General features: G+C 33.8%; 2 protein-coding genes across 6 annotated transcripts in view; one reads left to right on the forward strand and one right to left on the reverse strand.

Moving 5' to 3' along the window:
• FAM13C (family with sequence similarity 13 member C) overlaps positions 1-10,676 on the forward strand; it is a 347,807-nt gene extending 337,131 nt beyond the window's left edge. For 3 of the 5 annotated variants that reach the window (XM_053583875.1, XM_053583874.1, XM_053583871.1), the window contains 4 exons: positions 2,692-2,787; positions 4,134-4,333; positions 5,451-5,552; positions 9,162-10,676. In XM_053583875.1, the coding sequence (XP_053439850.1) occupies positions 2,692-2,787; positions 4,134-4,333; positions 5,451-5,552; positions 9,162-9,285 (522 nt within the window). In that variant the 3' untranslated portion in view covers positions 9,286-10,676. Of the gene's footprint in view, positions 1-2,691; positions 2,788-4,133; positions 4,334-5,450; positions 5,557-9,161 lie in introns of those variants that run through there. The other 2 variants (XM_053583872.1, XM_053583873.1) reach the window with 2 other exon arrangements.
• PHYHIPL (phytanoyl-CoA 2-hydroxylase interacting protein like) overlaps positions 10,658-21,967 on the reverse strand; it is an 81,941-nt gene continuing 70,631 nt past the window's right edge. The window contains exons 3-5 of the mRNA XM_053583879.1: positions 20,140-20,314; positions 17,553-17,670; positions 10,658-11,723 (exon numbers count right to left, since the gene is read on the reverse strand). Coding sequence (XP_053439854.1) covers positions 11,189-11,723; positions 17,553-17,670; positions 20,140-20,314 — 828 coding nt within the window. The 3' untranslated portion in view covers positions 10,658-11,188. The remainder of the gene's footprint in view (positions 11,724-17,552; positions 17,671-20,139; positions 20,315-21,967) is intronic.

A 21,967-nucleotide genomic window follows, 5' to 3' on the forward strand; every position in this document is an offset into this window, starting at 1 on the left:
TACTCCTTCTGATGCTGTAAAAACAGAGGGGCAAGGAGCGGCACCTGTGGCTCAAAGGAGTAGGGAGCCAGCCCCATATACTGGAGGTGGTGGGTTCAAACCTGGCCCTGGCCAAAAACTGCAAAAAAAAAAAAAAATTGGAGGAGCAAGAAGTAAGGCTAATCATCCTTGGAGATTTAATCTCCTTGTGTTTTTCTTTAAAATATGAAAACCTACTCATACTCTGAATAACTATCTTTCACTGTTTTAGGTTATTCAACATAGTCCTTGTTTCCTTCAATTACATTAACAAAAAGTTAATGTAATTAACTTTTAATTACATTAAAAGACAGCAACACGTAGCATTAAGGGAGGATGCATTTAATTCAGAGGAGAAAAGAGTCTTATTTTTAGCAGAAAGGGCCTGATGCATAGCAAGGTTGCATGTATTTCTGCTCCTTAGATTGCGGGTATTCTGCAGAGCTTACCTCTTGACTCAGTTCCCATTCTCCTAGATCTCCTCTGTGAGCAGAAGACAGTCACTGGCATGTAATTCCACCACCAACCTTCTTTCTCGGGCAGTCTGCCTTCCTGTCCAAGTCTATCTGAGGATGAGCACTTACAGACTTAATGAGCTTTCAGTGTTTGTACTTACTACACATGTGTGTCTTGAACTCTCACAACTTCCTTTGGGGATTGCTTTAGTCTAAGTGAAAGAGGAGTGTATACATTGCACATGTACCCTAATTTTCATCTCGCATCTGTGGAACATATTTTTCTTTAGTGGCATTCATCATTCTTTTTTTGGCCTGGGCTGGGTTTGAACCTGCCACCTCCGGTATATGGGGCCGGTGCCCTACTCCTTTGAGCTACAGAGGCGCCGCCCTGGCATTCATCATTCTAACTTGCTTTTTGGTCATTTTTTTTTCTCTTTTAGGAGTAAATTTAGCTTTTATAAAATCTAAGGAATACACTAAAAATAAAATCACAGAAATCAAACTGCAATAGAGAGACACTAATAATGTATTCTGAAGTTCTTTCTATGGAATGTAAGTCCAAGTAAGATACTGAATAAAAAACATTATTTTGGTGGCACCTGTGGCTCAAAGGGGTAGGGCGCCGGCCCCATATGCCAGAGGTGGCAGGTTCAAACCCAGCCCTGGCCAAAAAAAAAAAAAAAAAAACTTCAAAAAAAACCCATTATTTTGATGTTTTCTAAACTTAAACTGAGTTTTATTTTGTTTTTTTTTTCTTCTATCACTTCTTAAGATACCACAGAAAACATCTTGGTAGGAGTTTATTTTTTATTTATTTATTTATTTATTTTGTAGGAAAATGTGTTATGAGTAGAGAATGTTTAAGGTATAATTGGGCTAGAAAATGAAAGGCCCTTGAGGTTATTTAGCCAATACTTTATTAGGTTTCTACACAGAGAGATGGTATTTCTATTAAAGATAATGAAAAATGAAAGACCCTTGGGTCACAGTGTATGGAACTTGTATGTAGATTGTTAAAAATTAGTTCTTTTTGCATATAAGCCTGTGTTGATATCATGGTAGTAGGACTATGAATGTGTAGAACACTGTGAGAATTTAAAGAAATATGTGATATGATCTCCATCCTCAAGAAACTTAATTTATGTGGGCAGGCAAGGCTGAAGCACAGAAAATAGTTTGGAGAGGCCCAGATGGAGAGGCCGAGATGGAGAAAAGGGAGATCATTATGAACCAGAATGGTTTGCAGATGGGATGAAGGTAGAGTAGAATGAGGATAACTGAGAAGCTTAACACATGCTTGAGCCACTTTCCTTTCCCTGAAGATTCCCTCGGAGGCACCTGGAAGGCTGTGCTATCTGGCATGCCTAGGCATGTGTGCTTTGATGAAAGACATCTGGGTGATTATGCCATACACTGTTTCTACCATTCCCTTTCCACTACTCAAAGACTACAAACTACTGGACTAGAGTGAAGTGAAGCTGTGTATAGTAAATATACAGCAAATTAACGCAGGATACATAGTTGAGAGAAAAATCAAGACAAGCAGGGGAATTTTGTCATTTTGGATAGATAGGTAGATAAACAGATAAAAAAGAATCTATTTAATTTTTTTATGTACAATATGACCTGTTGAAAACAGTGCTTAAGGATGGGTCAAACAGCAGAGGGATAATATGTTAGTGGGTGAAGAGGTTATAGAATATTTTAATTGGCAGAATCTTTCTAACTTCTTGTTTGGGTAGGAAATTAAGGATTCAGAGAAGTTAAATGTTTTGTCAAAATGACTTAGTTTATGTCACAGCTAACCAGCAAGTACATTATCCAGGCATGAAGCAATGAAGAAATGAACCAGGTTGGTGTTTGTGAATATCTATAATCATGAAACTTCAGGTAAAGTAGATGTTCAGAAGAAAGGAAGTAATTAAAGAAGAGGTTCCTTACAATTTACACATTGCAGATTCCACCATAAATCTTTAAAAAAAAAAAAAACTTTCTAAACTTAGACCTATCACTTAAGAAACTTTTTCCATAAAAAAACTGGCATGTTGTACATACAGTATCTTATAAAGACTTCCTTTTTTCTAATTACTGTTGTGGTTATAGTATTATAATTCTTTACTTTTGAGGTGTCAAAACTTTTTTTATCTGCTAACAATATTGACATGTTTTCATTCTTGTCTTAGAAAGGAATAATCATTAATTTTATGATTTTCAGGTAACCAAACAAGACAAGAACCTCATAAAGCCTCTTTATGACCGATACAGAATTATCAAGCAAATCTTGTCAACACCTTCCCTTATCCCAACAATTGTAAGTCAGGATGCTTGTATTAACTAGAACCTGTACTGGTGCTTTGTACTGCTGTTCAGTTAGCACTGTGTCATAGTTAACTTTGTGAGAGTTATAGAGGGGGCTTCATGGCAGTATATACTTATAACAAGGCCAGCTGTTATTTCAAAAGTGAAAATGTGGGTTTTCTCTAACACTAATACTAACTATATTTAACACTGACGGATAGTTAGAACTATTATAAAATAGGACAACATAGCACTTGTATGTTTGGTGCCAATTTTAACATTTGCTTTCATTGCCCTGGGTGAGGGGAAGACATGCTGGGTTTTAGCTTGGTATTATCTAATTTATAATCCAGCTAGACCAAACAGAACATTTCTATTCTGCGTACATTGGTTAATTTTTTCTCTGTTAATAAGAAAATCGACAATATAGTCTTTGATATAATACAGTATTTGTTTTTGGTACCATTCACCATACTGTATATGGTATGAATTGATTTGTTTCAATAGAAACAAATTAAAATTTGTTTAAATTAAAATCACTTTTAATAAAAAATGATTTATGGGAATACAGAACTAGAAAAGCATCACAAATCCTACTCCATCAATATTAAAACAATCACTTGCTCCAAATATCGATATAAAAAGGAATAAATGTTAACAAATATAAATTTAAGTATACTTGAATACATTTGTATTTCCATATTTTTAAAGATTATTAAAGAGAATAATGATTTAGAGACTTTGAAATTTTCCTATTATGAAAGAAAAATTTTAAAATCGAGTATTCTCAGGTTTCCTTGCAAGAAAATCCTTTTGTTGTGATAAGAATTATCAGAACATGTTAGGAGTAGTCCTACCTTCCTTTGGTCTTCAAAGAACCCTTCCCTAAATTTGTCAATATTTTGATTAACCTTTTTATCTGAATGTGGCTTATGATGGGATGTGACTTTTAGGTTATTTCTGGATGACAAAAGGTGTTTGTGTCCATCTCATGCTTACTCATATCCCTGGTATGATGCTGGGGCCAGAAGGTCTAAGTGAAAGGGAGGAAGCACTTGGTAGTGCAGTCTAGACTGGACCATGTCCTAAGTATCTGTGCCTTCATTTTCCCAGATGATGCAAATAAACTTGGTATGTGGTTTAGGCCAGTGATGGGTAGCCTTTTACTCATTAACTTGCGCAATTTTTAAAAAATGCAACTGAGAAAGAGCTCCTTTTGGTTGCTTCTGTCCTGGTTCTTAGTAGGCATATGGGTCAGCTACCAGTTTTTATGATACTATTTATGGTCCCCTTCCTGTTTTTGCTTCCTCAAGAGACACTTAGCATTTTGTGACTTTCTTTAACTCTGCTTGTAATAAGCAGGAGGAAGAAGACTCTGATGAAGACTGTCCACAGGGAAGCCAACTACCTTCTTTGCCAGATCCAGCATCTCACCTTCCTGTTGGTGACCACCTCAGCTACTCTACTGAGACTGAGCCTATTAGGGTCCTGCTACCAGATGAAAAGAAAGAAGTAAAACAACCAGCTCTCTCCATGTCCAATTTACATGAGGCCACCATGTGCGTATGAAGCCTAAGTGTGGGGTCTCCTTTTAACTCCTTTTGACCTTTCATACCTTGTATGTACATACAAAGTTAAGAAGAGCTATTAGACTCTCTAAAAAGTGCTGTGCACCAAAGAGTAGCCCTAAAAGCAAAATCCAGTTGTCCTCTTAACTGGAGAAACTAGAAGACAAATCCATGAGGTGTCATACCTCCTAGTAAAGTCCTAAAGATGCCATAAATTCTGATGTTCAGTTTACCATAATCATACCTTTTTTCACCAGGTAGAGGCGAAGTTGAGATCAAGGACTAAGTTATAAGCTGAGACTGAAATTTTAATGTGCTTGTAGAATCAGTTAGTACCTTAATTTAAGTAAGTTTGACCTGCTGGAAGCAGAAAATCCTTCTTTTGTTTTTTGGTGGTTGGTACAAAGGAGTTACTCTCAACTTTTTGGGAGGTCCAAAACTTTTTGGACTTTTTGAAATCAGTGGAATTTTTTTTTTTTTTTAAGAATCATCATGGAATTTTTTAAAGAAGATTACCATATATAGTTTCAGGAAGTTCATAGAGTCTCTGATACCACATGGCAAGTTTGGTATCCTTGTGCATATCAAATTCCTGTTCTAAAGTATATGACTTTTCTCTCTTAGTAGAATAGAATTTGCAATGTAATTAAGCCTTTATTCTGTATCTAAATTCCATTCCCAAGGGTTTTATCCTTCTCTAGAAATAGATTAAGGCTAGACTTTTCTTTAAAATCTCTTCATGTCTCTTATTTTTAGTCTACCAAATAGTGATGAGTATTCCTTCAAAATGTCTGTTTCGCCCTTGCCCATTCTTATTGTCATTGCCCTCACCCTCTTCTTACAGTGGACTCAATCCACTTGACTCTTGTCTGTCCTTCTTTCCTATGATGCTGTTCCCATCAGGTGATTTTCCCTGCTTATGTGTACCCCTATGGTCAGGTTGTGTGTGCCATATTTACTGGAAAGATATTCTTTTGTGGTCAGAACACTTTCAATCTTAATATGCTTTTTTTCTTTCTTTTTTTGCTGATTAGGTAAGTATGCTTATGATGTCCTCTCAATTATGCCAGTGCTCAGTAATGGCAAATATGTATTTTATCTGACATAGGCCTGTACTTCTTGATCACCTCCGAGAAACTAGGGCTGACAAGAAGAGATTGCGGAAAGCCTTAAGAGAATTTGAAGAACAGTTTTTTAAACAAACAGGAAGGTAAGTGTGGACCGAAAATTTTAAAGCTAATATTCTTAGAGAACTATTGTCAAGTATAAGCTATAATTTTTTTTGTAGGGAACAATGAGTTTATACAAAATGTATATAATTTCCATACTAGCTTAGATTCAATGTAACATTCTGGTAGTGTTGGGGACATTATTTATGGGAGGCAATAGCTGTCAAGTATGACACAAACCTTTAAGAAATAAAAGATAAAGTATAAAATCCCAAATTTTGCTTGATAAATCTTATTATTGATTATTGAATTTATCTAAACTTTAAAAACGATTTGACTTTTTAGCTCATGTAATTGCTTTGTTCTTGGTTTAATTCCACAAATTATTCCCTACTTTATTAAATAATTCCTTTGCTTTAAGTATCTCCTTTAAACTTCAGATTCTGCCCTAATTATTTTATTTTAGGATTTAGCCAAAAAATTCATAGCATTTTTTCTACTCTTTAAATAAATGTTTAGTTATATCCTCTATTTATCTTAATTTTTTTGTGTCAACGCAAGTCTCATGCACTCTATTAGTTTCCTTTAAATTTTGGTTATCATCCACAAAATTGCATACATAATCAGGAGATAAGGGTCTCTGATCTACTTTTATAAGAGAGACAAACTACTCAGCTATCCTGAGCCTCAGATTCTGCCTTTACAAGCTGAAATGACTGGACTCCTGGGATACATTAGGAAGCTACAGCTGTTATGTGGGACGTCACTCTTTGAAAAGTAAATATTTAAGTAAATAAGTAAAGGGCACAAATTTCCCAAATTCACAAAGTGGTAGAAATTCTTCCTTTCAATTTTAGAGCATAAGCAAAGGGAATCAGTTTTGCACTGGTTCCTCCATATTTCTGTCCATTTAGATGTCTGCCTTTCCTGAAAGGTTCTCAGTTCAGCAACCTTAGGGTTGACCTGATAGAAAAGGGATTCTGGAACTTTCAATCTCCAGAAACTTACCTCTTATTCCTTAGAAGCTTTTCCATTTCAGTCTACCAGGGCTATTCATTAGGACTTGACCTATTCAGCGAGGAACTTTTTCCATTCAGCAAATATATATATATATATAGATAGATAGATAGATAGATAGATAGATAGATGTAACCCATTTATTTTTTATTTATTTATTTTTGTACTTGGAATCTTCCTTTCCAGTTGATTGGTACCAGTCCCACTTACCTTTCTGCAGATTAGTAAATTAGTCTAGTAAGAAATGTTATGTGGCTACTAATTTAGAATATAAAACATGATTACTTATTTTTTCTTTTCTGTACTTTTTTCTCTTTTAAAACATTCACACAACTTTCCTTGTAGATCATTCCTTAGAATAGTAACTTTGGTCTATCTGCTGCTATATTATGCTTTGGGTATATATATGACTTGCATTAAATTTCCTGATCTCTGCATCTTTCAGATTAAAGGTATTCTGTGAGAATTTTTCATTCAGGAAAATATTTGGGGAGATGTTAGCAAGTATTCTAAATAGTCATTACATATGAGAAATGAGTTAATCACTTTAAGATGTATGTACATTCTTTTAACTTTGAGTTCCTTAAGTAAATTTACATTTTTACCTATTTAAACCCAGCAGTTTACTTTAAAGAGTTTGAGAACTTCCAGGGAGCAATAGACCTGCCTGGTGGATATCTGCAGTGTTAATTGGCATGCCTGTTGACATACAGGGAAGTTACTTATATTTCATGTATAGTATTCTACTGCATCTGAGAGTCCTAAACCAACTTCAGACATGCCTATATTTGGCTATGAAGTTGTGTGCCCTCGTGTGGTGGTATTTTTCAACTAAATGCAAATGTTTTGATATATAACTAAAATCAAACAGTTGAATGGTTAGGAAATACAGACCTTAATTTTATTTACCTAAGACATTTTATTAGGAAGGTCTAACCATCCATAAGGTAAAATAATGTTTTAAGGCATTGTAAGTGTTCTTGGAAATAGTTACCACATAAGAAGCGTGATAACCATGTGTATATGGCATTATTATTAAAAATTATGAGCCAGGAACTGTGCTAAATAAGCACATTAGTATGTCTTATATCACGAGGAAACTGCTTCAGAAAATTTTTAGCAAAATTTTTCATTTTCATCAAAGTGCCTTTGTTTATTAGCCAAAATGGAACATGTAGGACTAAGGAAAAGTAGTATATATTATAATCAATAATTACTAGTTCTCTGCAATAATTAGACAGTTTCTTCACTTAGATGTGTTTGCGTAAATTAAGGTAGTATTCAGACACACATAGTATGTTTGGCTCATAACACAGAATGAAGGCAAGATATTTATTTTACATCATTTAGACGACACTTAAGAGGAACCCTGTCTATGGACTATGCTAAGTTCTGCAGTAGAATTTCAGGGCAGTAAACACTGGTGCAATACAAGTAGAGACTACATTCTTAATAATCCTTTATAGATAAAGGATTTTTTTTTAATTTGTAAGAGATAGAAATAGTTTTTTATCACTCCTGGGAGAATAGAAGGGGGTTACAGATATTTGCTATTTACCCAGTTTCAGTTCTGCTAATAACGGAGAGTATTTGTGTCTATATTCAGTTTTAATTGTAGTGACTACATTTGTGTCTTCCCCTTACATTTCAAAATCGTGGGTGCAAATGTTTTAAAAATAATTGGTTATATTATTAATGAACAAGACAAAAGCCTTACTTTGTATCAATTTTTTCCCTTTAGAAACGATTCTGACAACATGTTTTTGTGGGAAGGCAAATGGTTTTAACTCCAGGTATCACCCAATTATTCTTCTGAGTAAATAGCAAGAGCATGCATTATTAGACTGCATATACAGTAGGGCCTGTATAAGCTGACCACCCAAGGTACTGTAACAAACTGGCCAATACACGGAGGTGTTAAACAAGTGGAACTAAGCCTGGTGCACTGAAACATATATGTGGTACTTGACCAGTCTATGAAAATTAGGTCAAATTAAGGAATTGGTCAACTAAGGAGGTTCTACTGTATATAAAAATATATACATTGTTACATGTCTAGTATTAGTGTGTAGAAGATAACCACTCTAATTTAGACATACAAATACAATCAAGAGACAGCTTAGTGATTCTACTACACATTAGGAGAAATAGGTATTATAATTACAAAAAAACTTGAAAATGTCTCAAGTTTTTAAGGTAAAGGTATTAACTACATGTTTTTTCCTGTCACGATAAAAACATAAATTGTGTAATCAAATTTCTGTAGTATTCTTAGATTGCTATTTTTAACAACACTCACTATAAGGGCTGAACATTTTGCAAAGGTGTGGAACTGTGGCAGCTAATAGAATGTTGGATAAGGAATTCATTGAAGATTCTGGCTACTGCTTTTTTTTACCCTCTCAGATCTTTTTACTTGCATCATTATTATATGTCTAGGCAGTGGACTACATATTTACAAAACACGTATGACATGCAAGTTCTATTAGAAACTTAACACATGAAGGTGAAAGAGAAAGTAAACATGGACAAAAAACAAATGGAAGCCATAACCTATACTGTCTCACATATGAATTATAAAAGTGTATTTAATGACTATTAGGAACTAATAGACTATATTTTCTGTTTTGCAGAAGTCCACAAAAGGAAGACAGAATACCAATGGCAGATGAATATTATGAATACAAGCACATAAAAGCCAAACTGAGACTATTAGAGGTCCTTATCAGCAAGCAAGATGTGGCCAAAACTATCTGAGTTTCAGGAAATGTTTATGCTCATTTTTACCCACGATAGTCAAGTTTATTTCCCTTGCTATTCTTGCTAAGCAGTTTTGACATACTGAAAATGGATGCACTTTAGCTTTTTTTAAGAACAGACAGCAAGTAATTATGAGGTGATGAGAAGGGATTTAAATGGGGGAAAAGTACAACAGGTAGTTACATAATTGGAAACTATATCTCCTCCATGTCAAGGAGAAAATTTAGTCAATACAATTATTCCAGAAAACATCTAATGTTTTATTAAATCTAAACAACATGGCTAGGCCACTTGTTAGGTAAAGTTTATTTAGTGTCCAAAGATTGTTATGTTGATGTATGAAATAGAGCACGATTTTAAAAAATGAGTGAGAAGAGTAAAATAAATTCTCCTTGTTATGTAGGGAGGATTACAGATAGTAAGAAAGAATAGATTTTTAAGTGATAAAACATCTACCTTGTCCGCTAAGTCTGCGAGGCTTTTAGTACCCTAAAACATACTAGAATGTGTCACTGCTGATTTTTTATTTCTATATAAAAATACATTATTTTATCTGTTATTTGAAAATTTTACATTTCTGGTTACCAAAGTTCATTCCAATAGCATGTACTTTGTGAATTATCTTTGTCTATAACTGACAGATATTTATATTAATATTGTATTAAAATTTTAAAATAGGTATTTTGGATAGATATGTGTCTGCAGTATATAATATAATGTGACCATAGTATTATTGCTAATCTTTTTGTTTACTATAAGATTATATAACTATTTTTCCATTGGGAATATGAATTTTTCTTAATGTTCTAAGGTCTATACTTTGTAAAGTCAAAAAACTAACTACAGTTCATGAGAAATTTGTCATTCTATACAAAATGAAAGGTTTGCCATGACACCGTGGAAAAGAATTCAGAATATTTTATTTGCCTCATCAGCTTTAGTGTATATTATTTTGTACTAAAACACATTTATTTTGGTTTTTGTAAAAACAAGTAAAAGGTCAACAATTTTTCTTATGTACCAACCACATTTGTAGTTCTATTTTCTGTAATGTTGAAGAAATTCACATTTCCATATAGTTTGGATGGGAAGAATACTGACAATTTCAGAAGCAGACTATTTCAGAGGCTTATTGTTTTTTCTGTATTCACCTGACATTTTATAACTTTTATGAATCAGAATAGTGTCCTTCATAAATTTGTTTAATTGAAGACATCTACTTGTAACAGGACAGATACTCAACTATTTGAGGTTTACAAATTACATCTTTGATAAGGGAAATGGTTTCGTGACATGTATACAATTGCTATTAAAATGTAACTCTATATATTCTATATGATTGTAAATATTTTATACAATGCAAATAAAATATTTTTCTATTATATTTATTATGTTGAAACACAGTAGTTGTTTCCTGTTAGCTAATATAAATAACATAAATAACACTGTCAAACAACAAGTTGGAAGTGCTGACGATTCTAGGCTTCAAGATTTAACTCATGCTGCAATTACACCTTTTCATGCGGTTTGGAGTTATCCCAATATTTGTTCAGTAGATTAAAATGAATGCATGTTTAAACACCATTTATAAGCCATTATTTCGTACTTTGCTAAAGCGGTCTATATAACTGTTATGTTTGGCATAAAGAAAAATAAAAACATTGCAGCATCTAGGCAATAAAGTGTCAAAAGGAAAAGATATTTCATCATTGAAAATAGTCAGAAGGGTAGGGTATAGGAAACACTAAAATGGCTCTGAATAAAATTTGAAAAGTGGTAGTTTGCTTTTGGTGATAGCGGCATATGCATGCTTCAGTGGAAAACATTTGGTGATGAAAATGGACAACAGAGGATCAATGTTCCTAAGGGAAGAAAAGGGGCTGATTAAGAGAAGTGGGCATTAACGTCCAACACTTATATTACAGGTTTTGCAGCTGGGATCTTTCTTTGCATTTGCGGTAGACAAACTCATGAGCTGATGACCAGTGATTTCTGCCACGGTGCCCAGAGAAAGATCCACAGGGTCAGTGTAAATGACTTCTAAAATTACATCCTGGGCATGGTGGAAAATCAGCACCCCATCTTCTTCTGTACAGGTCAAGAATTTATTATCCTTGGAATTTAGTTGAGGAAGGCGCTGCTTACAAAATTCATCTCCTGGTGATCCCTCAGGGGCAATAACAAGAATCACATAATGATAAGCAGTGTACATACAGTAGAAGTCCCCAAAATATAAGTTAGTATTGGGGTTAAAAAGTTTGTCTGCTGCAATCTCAAACCTGTATCTTCCATAAGGTGAGTCCTGGGGTGGCTTCCCAGTATTGAATTCAGTGCTGCAGCTGAAGAAGATGCCTTCTAATTTTCCACTGATAGGAGAGCCATGGCTACCACTGTTATCTTTGACAGAAGGCTGCATAGCATTCCCATGATGGTCTCTGCAAGAGAAAACAAAAGGTCATGCTTTAGTACAATAGTAGTAAACCTACCAATTTATAGATTTCAATAGCCCAAAAGTCAATCATCTAAAATTAAAGGCCCGAATGCCTATCAGATCAAAGGAAATGCATCTTTTGGCATTACCTATAGATGGCTGAATTTTAGCTGTGATCTTAAGTTAAGGATAAGCTCCTACAAACTTTGGGAGAACTTTAACCTAATAATGTAATTTTCCTGACTGGAAAAATCAAACTTGAATTAGAAATCGTATCAGTGAAATCATATCAATTATATGCTACAATTAGAAATTGCTTTCTGAACAGAAAACTGAATTGAAAATAATTGCTTAAATATATCAAATGTTTCTTTAAAGTATGCCGAATTTAGTCATAAAATGAGTGCTATGCGCTTACATGACACAACAGTGATTTTGTTTTTTACTCACAGTTTACTAATCAGATTATTTCTCTGGCATTCTGCTTACAACAGCACTAGTCAGTCTCCCTTTACCACACCCCCACATCTATTCTCTACCTTTCTTGCCTTCTAAGTCCAATGCCTTGGTACTCCATTATCTAGTTCTTCCTTGTCACTTGGTCCCTTTCCTTTCAGTTCTACCAATGGGAGGCACAAGTAGATCCAGGGTAGAGAAGGTAAAGCTTTGGGCGTGTCTTCCTCTATTTCCTCCATGCTTCAGAGCCTTGTGATTCCGTCAGGACTGGGTTCTTCTTTATGCATCTCAGACTCTTACTCCCATTTGCAAGAATAAAACCTTTGAAATCTTGACAGTTCCTGGTTGCTTTAGCATCTCTTATTAGTTACCTCAACCCTGATTATACCTCTGTTAATGAAAGTTTTGTTAAATTTTCTTAAATGTATTGACTTGTGATGAAAAGTTTAAGCTACCATTCAGGCAAAGGCAACTTCCCCTGTCATCATGCTTCTTAAAGAGTTTGTGAGTCAATGAAGGGTGCTCAGAATCTGCCCTTGACTCTAGAATATCAATGGGTCTCAAATTCCACCAAGTAAAAACCACCTAGGGAGCTTATTAAAAATGCAGACTCAAGGAAAGACCAAGAGAAACTGTCACAGATAGAATAAGGAGACATGACAAATAAATGTAGTGTTGATACTTGGATTAGACCCTATATTTTCACTCTTACTACTGTTTTTCTTCTTTCTGATGTTCCAAGATCCCTTCTTTTATTACTTACTTACTGTGTCACAATTCTTTAGCTATTCTTTTAGGGTAGATACACTGGCAACAGATTCCCTTAGTTTTCCTTCATCTAAGCATGTCTTGATTCTCCCTTTATTCTTGAAGGATATTTTTACTGGACATAGTATTCTGGGTTGTCAGTTCTCTTTTCAGAACTTGAAAATATTATACCACTTTCTCTTGACTTCAATAGGTTTCTTTCTGATGGTGATTTCAAATTGTGTTTCACCCCTATACATATGGCATCTATTCTTTATCACCACTTTCAAGATTTTCTTTTCATCTTCAGTTTTCTATGATGTGTCTTGCCATGGATCTCTTTGGCTTTTTCTGTTTGGGATTTTTCTCATTTTTTTTTTGGCGGGGCTGGGTTTGAACCCTCCACCTCCGGCATATGGGACTGGTGCCCTACTCCTTGAGCCACAGGCGCCACCCAAGGGATTTTTCTCATCTTGATTATGTGTATGTTGTTTGCCAAATTCAGGAACACCTCAGCTATTTCTACGAATGCTTTTTCAGCCCTATTCTCTTTCTCTTTTCCATCTTGACTTCAATTCCATGAATATTAGATCAGTTATAATCCAAAGTAGCTTAAACTTTTTTTGTCAGTTTTATCTCTATTGTTCAATTTGGGTTATTTCTGTTCTATCTTCAAAGTTTACTGATTTTTTCCCCCTTTGTTCTCTTGAATTTGCTGTTGAGTATATCAACTGAGTTTTTTAAGTCCATTTAGAATGTTTATTTCCAAAATCTCCATTTAGTACTTTATATCTTCTATTTTTTTTTGCTTCTCTTTTGATTTGTTCCAAGTGTAACTGTAATTATTAAGATCTATGTAATTTTGTGTGTCTTTGCTCATCTTTTCTCATTCAAATCTCATTCATTTAATATTTTTCTTGTTCTTGGTATGGTGAGTTAATTCAATTATATTCCAGATATTTTGGGTATTATGTTATTAGATGGGTCTAATTTAAATATAATATTTTATAATATATATTCTATATTATATATATATGGATCTTATTTAAATATATTTTAGTAGGCCTCTTCTGACTATGGACTAGTGGGGGAAGTGTAGTAAGTGTTACTTCATTGCTTTTAGATGGAGAAGAACATCCAAGTTCCCCACTTGTCTGCAAAGACATGAGGATAGGGATCAGTTACTACTGAGAAGAGATTGTAGTTTAGGCTCCCACTAGGCTTCTACTAACACACTGTAGCTGCAGGAGGGAGACTGTCAATGCTCCTTCTCATGTGGCCTCCACTGACACTGTAAGGGCAAGCCTCATTACTGCTGGGCAGTGGTACTATGTAGAAAGTCTAGGTTCGTCATTCAGCCTTCTCTGATGCCACTCTAGCAGGGGATGAGGGCAGGAAAAGGATGTCTCCTTACATCTGTGACAGGATCAAGGTCTAGGTTTTCCACTTGCCTGGCTGACAGATGTGGGACTGTAGTTTTTGGGTTTTTTCCCCTGATGTATTTGGCTAGTATAGGATGCTTATTGTCTAAAAGGTTCTGTATTCAAGCAAGTCCATTTCCTGATCCATAAGGTAGAAAGATCAGACTTTCTGGTTTCCTTTAGTTTTTTTTTTTACTTTTTAATCTGTGCCCATTTGCATTTCTGAGTAGCCAGCTTCTCTAGCACCTAGTCCAGAATATAAGAGATAAACTGGGGAACTCATTACTGTGCTATTCATTTAGTTCCAAGATTCCTAATTGGTCTACCATCTTCCTTCCACCTTTCAGAGTCTTTTAATTTTATATATAATATCCAGGGTTTTAGTTGAACGTAGCAGGAAGAATAGCGAGGGGAGTCAAGTTTCCTTCATGTTGTTCCTGATTAAAATTTCTTATCCTGGATACATTCTCATTAACAAAAACCAAATACCTAAGAATATGATCTGTGTGATATGCAGTCTATAAGTGCAATGATATGAATAGTAACAGCAATAAACATATAAACGGACGTTCAGACTAGATGTGTCCTACTACTAGTGACAGCACCTCAACTTTGAGGATATACTATAAGACATCAAAAGTGCAGGAATCTACTAAACTCAATGAGTTTCTAAAGAGAAAACTTTCAGATATAAAAGTTTTAAGGACAATTGGGCTACCCAGGGAACATGAACAAAGGGTAAGACAGAAATGGTACTTTGAGAAGAGAAAGCAATATTTAGGAAAACATTTCCAGAGATAAAATAAGAGATAAAAATAAGTTAATTCCTTGTAGAGTGACTAAAAATTTATCTAGTTTTTATAATTTATCATGATTTGGACAGTTTATTAGGTATTGAAAAGTTCCTTTCTATTCAAGGACTCTGGATAACAAGATGATATTTTAAATGGATTCTAATCAAGGAAATATGTCCTGACTAGAGTTTATTACATAAAGATGAAATAAGAATCTACTGAAGCTAAAGCCTATTATTTTTTTAATAAGAATTTTTTTAAAAAAGCTATGTTGAAAAATTGTATCCATGCCTTGCCAAACATATTTATTTATATCTATTGTATCAAGACATAATTTACATATATTTCACAACTATCATTATGGAAAATTCAACAAAGAAATTAGTAGATATGGGGTGGTGCCTGTGGCTCAAAGGAGTAGGGCGCTGGCCCCATATGCCAGAGGTGGCGGGTTCAAACCTAGCCCTGGCCAAAAACTGCAAAAAAAAAAAAAGAAATTAGTAGATACATCTCTCATAACTAGAAGCTTAGTATCAAGTCCTACAATATATACCATAATTTTATCCATTTTCTAGGTGTTTTGTCTTTATCTTTTTTTCTTTCTGCAAGCCTTTTTGAAACAGATGAACCAAATTTAGATTACTAAAGGACCTGAAAACAAAGGCCAGTTTCCATCAAAAGGACAGAGAAAAATCATAGAGAAATACTGACCTCCAGTGGCCAATGAAAAATAGACATTAGCAATACTTCAGGAAATCTAATACTAGTACTAATGATGTTATTATTTATTCTGTTTACTAAACACAACAGCAATAGTGGATTTCTTTTGTTTTTAAATTTATGCTTAACAAATATAAACTAATCCCCAACTTAACAATTGTGTAACTTACAATATTTTGACTTCATGTAAGAAGTCAGAAGTAAGTAAGAAAGTCAGTAGTAAGAAAGCAACATAAATTCATTGGAAACCATACTTCAGATTTTGATCTTTTCAACACTTTATTATAAAATTGGCTTTGTGTTAGATGATTTTGCCTATATGTAGGCTACAGGAAGTGTTCTGAGAATGTTTAAGGCAGGCTAGGATAAGCTATGATGTTTAGTATGTTATATGTATTAAACATATTTTCAACTAATGATATTTTCAATTTACGATGAGTTTTATTGGGTCATAACCCCATTGTAAGGCAAAGAGATCAGTATAAAGAAACTCCTTGCTGAGCATATATGTTCATTTCCAATCAACAATTGACAAGCAAAATGATTTATGTTGTATCTATCAGTTTGTACTCTGTCAATTAGGTGAATGGCATCTGCCAAGAATTATATAGACTCTAGGGTAAATACCAGTTAAGAGAATGATGGACTAAGCTCTGTATTTACAAAATATTCAAACAAAAGGCAAGAATGCTTTTTAGTATAAAAATATATGATACTGCAAAGTACTTAATATAAAGGACTAAATATAATTCTTTCTCTGTGATTCCCTTTGTATCTTCCACAGCTTAGAACTGATTTAAATCTGGAATCATGATCTTAATTTAAAAAAACTTAGAGAAGTATGAAAAAACAAACAATAAGAACAATAAACAATCTTAAATATTTTTCTATATAGTCCTATCAACTGAAGAATCCTTTAGAATCTAAAGTGAGACAAAGGCTTTTAAAATGACAAACTACAGGCATTACTGTGTAGAATTTTTAGAACCTATAGCATCTGTCATTTTAAAAGCCTGCATGTCACTGTAAAATACACATGTGCCTATTTATCCTCTTGAAATTTTCTTTTAAAAATATAAAAGTGCTATACATATTAAAATTACCTGTGGGATAGAATTCTTTCTATGTCTTGGGCACTGCTTCCAGGGATAAAAATTGACTATATCAGAAAGACTGATCAAATTATTAGAGTTAAAAAGTAAACAAAGGAGAATGTCCTCATTAATAATGGCTGAAAAGATTTCCACTTAGAGAGAAGCTTACATTATTCACCATACTATATCATGAAACAGTCACCCTTTTATTCTCTCATTTTCAATGTCTCAAAGGGACCCACAAAAAGAGGAGAAAACTGGCAGTCAGTTTGATGCAGAAGGCATTGAGTTATTGGGAATTAGAAGAACAGAATATACATAAAATACTTTTCAATCTAAACACCACACATTAAAGATCATCTAGTGAAATAGAAAATAGCACTGCTAATTATTATGGAAAGGAACCTAAGTGAAGTGGTAAAAATCCCATGATCTAACTTTTTCTGTTTTGTTTTTTAAATAAAAATCACTGTAATTAACTATTTTGAAAAGAAAACTAGAATTGCTATTTGATAGAACTGGAAAATGAACCTAGAATTGAAACCATGTTTAGTTAAAAACAACAACAACAACAACAAAAACTATGTTTTTTGATTCTTACCGAACATAGTCAAAATATTCTTTGTGCTGGTTACGATAAAAAACAGAAAATTTAAGCATACGTCCTGAAATCACTTCAGCTTTCTCCAATAGCTGTGTTAGATGAACTTTTGAATAGTCTGAAAAAAACAAAAAAAGACTCTTAATAAAAATATAGCACCAAAAGTATCAACTATATAATAAATTAGAAATAATTAAAATTACCCTGTAGGGAATATAACTTAGTAAATAGGAAATTGCATTTTAAAAAGGAAATATTAAAAAAAAGGAAATATTCATTGTCTTTGTGTAGTACATTTTTTTCTACAAAAATATTTTTGTTATGGTTTATGCTTATTCCTTAGAATATCCATGAACTTTTACACTTTCTAGATTAGAGATAATGAAACAAAAATATGTTAAATAACTCTTCATAACCCAAGTTATGTCTATCAACACTATACTAGCTTTACTTCAATCAACTGATAAAATGAATAAAAGAAGCCCATAACTGACAGCAAAGTTGAACAGCAGAAGTAATAAGTAAACAGGCTCCAGTACACAAGACTTTTGAAAATCTAAAGCATCTGTCAAAGTAATCTGATTTTTTAACCAATTTTTTGTTTGAAGGTTGTTTGAGCATTGTTATCTAAGTCCTGCAGTAGAACTAAGAAAATTTTTTTTCAATAAAGGTTAATAAGACTTTCCAAACAGAAGCAAACTAGTTTGTTTATTCACTAATTTGTTGGCACAACATACATTTAAATTAGAACATATATGATATACAAAACACCGTGCAAAATTAGGTTATCAGGTTAAAAGAAAAAAAAGACATTCTTCCCTTCAAAGAACTGAAAGTCTAAAGAGAAGAGATAATACACAGTAATGACTTATGATAAGTATAAATATTTTAAGCCTAGGGTAAACACAGGGTTTTATTCCTGTCATAGACTAGAAATAGATTAGGTGTTGGCATTGTATTTTATTCCAATACCTTGCACTAGCTCACAGTGTGGGCTCAACAAACATTGAGTGAATTAGATGGTCATATTAAAGTGCTACTTATAGACAATGGCTTTATCAAAATATAGAGTCAAGGTTACTGATGAAGCTTAAGTGAAACAGGTTCTCTGTCCATCGCTCAATGTTTAGGGCACCGGCCACACATACCGGGGCTGGTGGGTTCAAACCCAGCCAGAGCCTGCTAACAACAATAACAACAACAACAACAAAAAAAAAAAACGGCCAGGTGTTGTGGCAGGTGCTTGTAGTCCCAGCTACTTGGGAGGCTCAGGCAAGAGAATCGCTTAAGCCCAGGAGTTTGAAGTTGCTGTGCGGTGTGACACCACAGCACTCTACCAAGGGGGACACAGTGAGACTCTGTCTCCAAAAAAAAAAAAAAAAAAAAAAGCTTAGGTGAAATAGTCTCTATATTAATCTGATAAACAAAAACAGTAGCTTTGAATAGCTTAAGATCCTCTTGGATTCATATTTTCCCTATAAGTTTTTATAGGAAATAGTCATCTAGGCAAAAGAGTAAATAAATTCACATTCTAAGAGACAAAAGGAGAGGATGACAGAAGCACTCAGTAAAGACATCTTTGTATCCCTTCAATATCTAAGTACTCAATAAATGTATCTTTCTTGAATGAATGTGTAAACAACAGATAAATGAGATGAATAATATTTCCAATCTAATGGAACATTAAGATACAGTTCAAGATCAAAGGGGACAGGCTTTCCACCTTAGATCTTCCAATGTCAAATGACTCTGATGCACTTTTTAATGTGCAAAGACACATTAAAGCAAAGACACACACACACACACACACACTCAGGATGCCAGTTTAGGGAGTTTTTAAGTGAAAATTAAAATTTTCACTAAAAAGCATTCAAGTGAAAAATCTAGGAACATTTCTGGTAGAGAAAGTGATTGAGATCTGTCTTCATTCTCTAAATTAGAGAAGGAAGTTCCTTGCTTCTTTCAATATCTGTGAAAATGAAAAAATGAAAAAAGAGAAAAGATAAAGACAAAATGAATCTCTCCTCAAAATGAAGCTCAAAAATACACTGAGTACATTTTCAAATTGCATCTATTTTTATTTGTAAAGCTTTCACTTTGAAAAAAAAAAATTATGCTATGGATGAAGCAAAGTAATTTGAAGCCATTACCCAGATTTTGCTACTGAGAACCTTAGCTGCTTTGAATCAATACAAAATGGTTTATCCTGTTACACAGGATATGACATATCACCATATAATCACCAAAAAATATTTTTCTGGCTCAGCACCCATAGCACAGTGATTAGGGCGCCAGCCACATACACCTAGGGTGGCGGCTTCAAACCCGGCATGGGCCAACTAAACAACTGCAACAAAAAAATAGCTGGGTATTGTGGTGGGTGCCTGTATTCCCAGATACTTAGGAGTTAAGGAAAGGGAACTGCTTAAGCCCTAGAGTTTGAGGTTGCTGTGAGCTGTGACGCCATGGCACTCTACCAAGGGCAACATAGTGAGACTCTGTCTCCAAAAAAAACGCCCTGCCATTGACTTTTCGGTCAGGAACAATTAAATATGTTTTTTTCTATATTTGTAATGAGTTCTCTTACCTGCTGTGCAGAATTCTATAATTTCACTCCATTCAGATACAACGTAATCACCATCAACTTGTTTTGAGGCAGTCTGTACTGCTACTGTATATTCAGTTCTTGGGCTCAAAAACCAGTGTCCACGGACAGTCATAGGCAAGGGGACAGCTTTTGCCACCAATTTTGTTGGAACATCCTAAGAAGGAAAGAAAGATGGAAGGGAGAGAGGAAGAGAGTAAAAGAAGGAAGGAAGCAACTAAGCTAATTGAGCAGTATAACTTTACTCACCTGTAAACAATGAACAGGAACTTACTAAATTCCTAGCTGACAAGAGAATTTTCTTGTTTAAAGATACTTGATAATTGTTATATTTTAATTTCTTATTCTCCATATGAAAAAACTAAGACTCAACTTGATCAAGAGACATGCCCAAGGTCATACAGTTAGTTAAAATAACATAAATGTACTTGGTTTCCAGTTTTCTTGATTTCTAGTGTAGTGTTCTCAGTACAATATATTGCTTCTCAGAAAGCAACATTCTCACAGTCATAAAAGATAAAATCCAATAGATTTACTATTAAAAATGCTATATTTGCTTAATATATACTACTCAATAATGTTAACAGAGGCTGCCCATTGCTAGATATTTTATATGTAAAATAAAAATAACACTTTAAAAATAAATGAATGTATTTTATATATAAGTGAGGTAATATTGGATTCACTTTAATTCACATATAGAGTAATGAGGTAACACTGGATTTACTTTTATTCAAGTATAGAGTCTATGTGTCACACAAAGGTTAGGTATATCTAAACAACAATTAATAAGGCAATTAAATCTGCTAGTTGAACATTCACTATATTATCACGGAGACAGTCCTAAGTGTGTAGCAAAGAAAGGCGGTCATATCTTAAACTATTTGTCATTTAATGTGACATGTTGCATCAAGAAGGCAAATGTCTGAAAATACAATATCCATTACCAGAAAGCATAATTAGAATTGGAACTCAGGGGAAAAACAATGACTGATGAATCTTGTTCTCTCTTTCACACTTATCTGTAATATGTCTGATCTTTATTTATCTTTCATATGTATAATTACACATCTAGTAAAAATCAAAATTTCCAGACAAGACAGTTCTTCCAAAATATTTCCCAAAAAACTTAGTATCAATATAAAAAATATTGTCCTCATCAGTGAAAACAATGAAACTTAAGAAAGTATACAAAAACCAGATAATTGTTAATTTCTCTATACATACTGCTGGGGGGAGATATGTTTCAGAAAAGATATAATTGGTATAGATGTGAATAAATACTAGAGAAATGTTATATATCTAAAACCTCTAGAAGTTTGCAATTTTTCATTCTCAAAACAAAAAAGCAAAAGACAAAAAAAAACCCAACAAAAAAAACAAAAAGCAAAAGAAAGCTGACTACTTAAAGCAATTTTCAGCCCTAAAGTGTTTTAACAAATAACTTTAAGTTTATAAACTGTATCAGATTTCTTTTTGATGGGTATTATAAGAGGAAACATGTACTTCGATGGAAAACTATCTTCTTCCTATCTGCTTCTGCAATGGAAGCTATTTTACTACTCCATAATCTGTAGAAACATAAGAATTCAGTTACTTTTGCCTAAATATATGCAAATAAAACTCTATTTAGTGGACAACAATCCTCCCCTTTCGTTTACCTCTAACACTTCCAAGCAGTTTTGCCTCACTTGTACTTCTCATTTTAACATACTGGATCTATAAATGAGTCTTTTCTTTGGATTATTCTTTGCTCAGGTTGTAATACCTCATCAGCGTCCTCATTGGATGAGTTAAATAAAATCATTGA

Source organism: Nycticebus coucang, chromosome 3 (assembly GCF_027406575.1).
Source record: "Nycticebus coucang isolate mNycCou1 chromosome 3, mNycCou1.pri, whole genome shotgun sequence".
Taxonomy (NCBI): domain Eukaryota; kingdom Metazoa; phylum Chordata; class Mammalia; order Primates; family Lorisidae; genus Nycticebus; species Nycticebus coucang.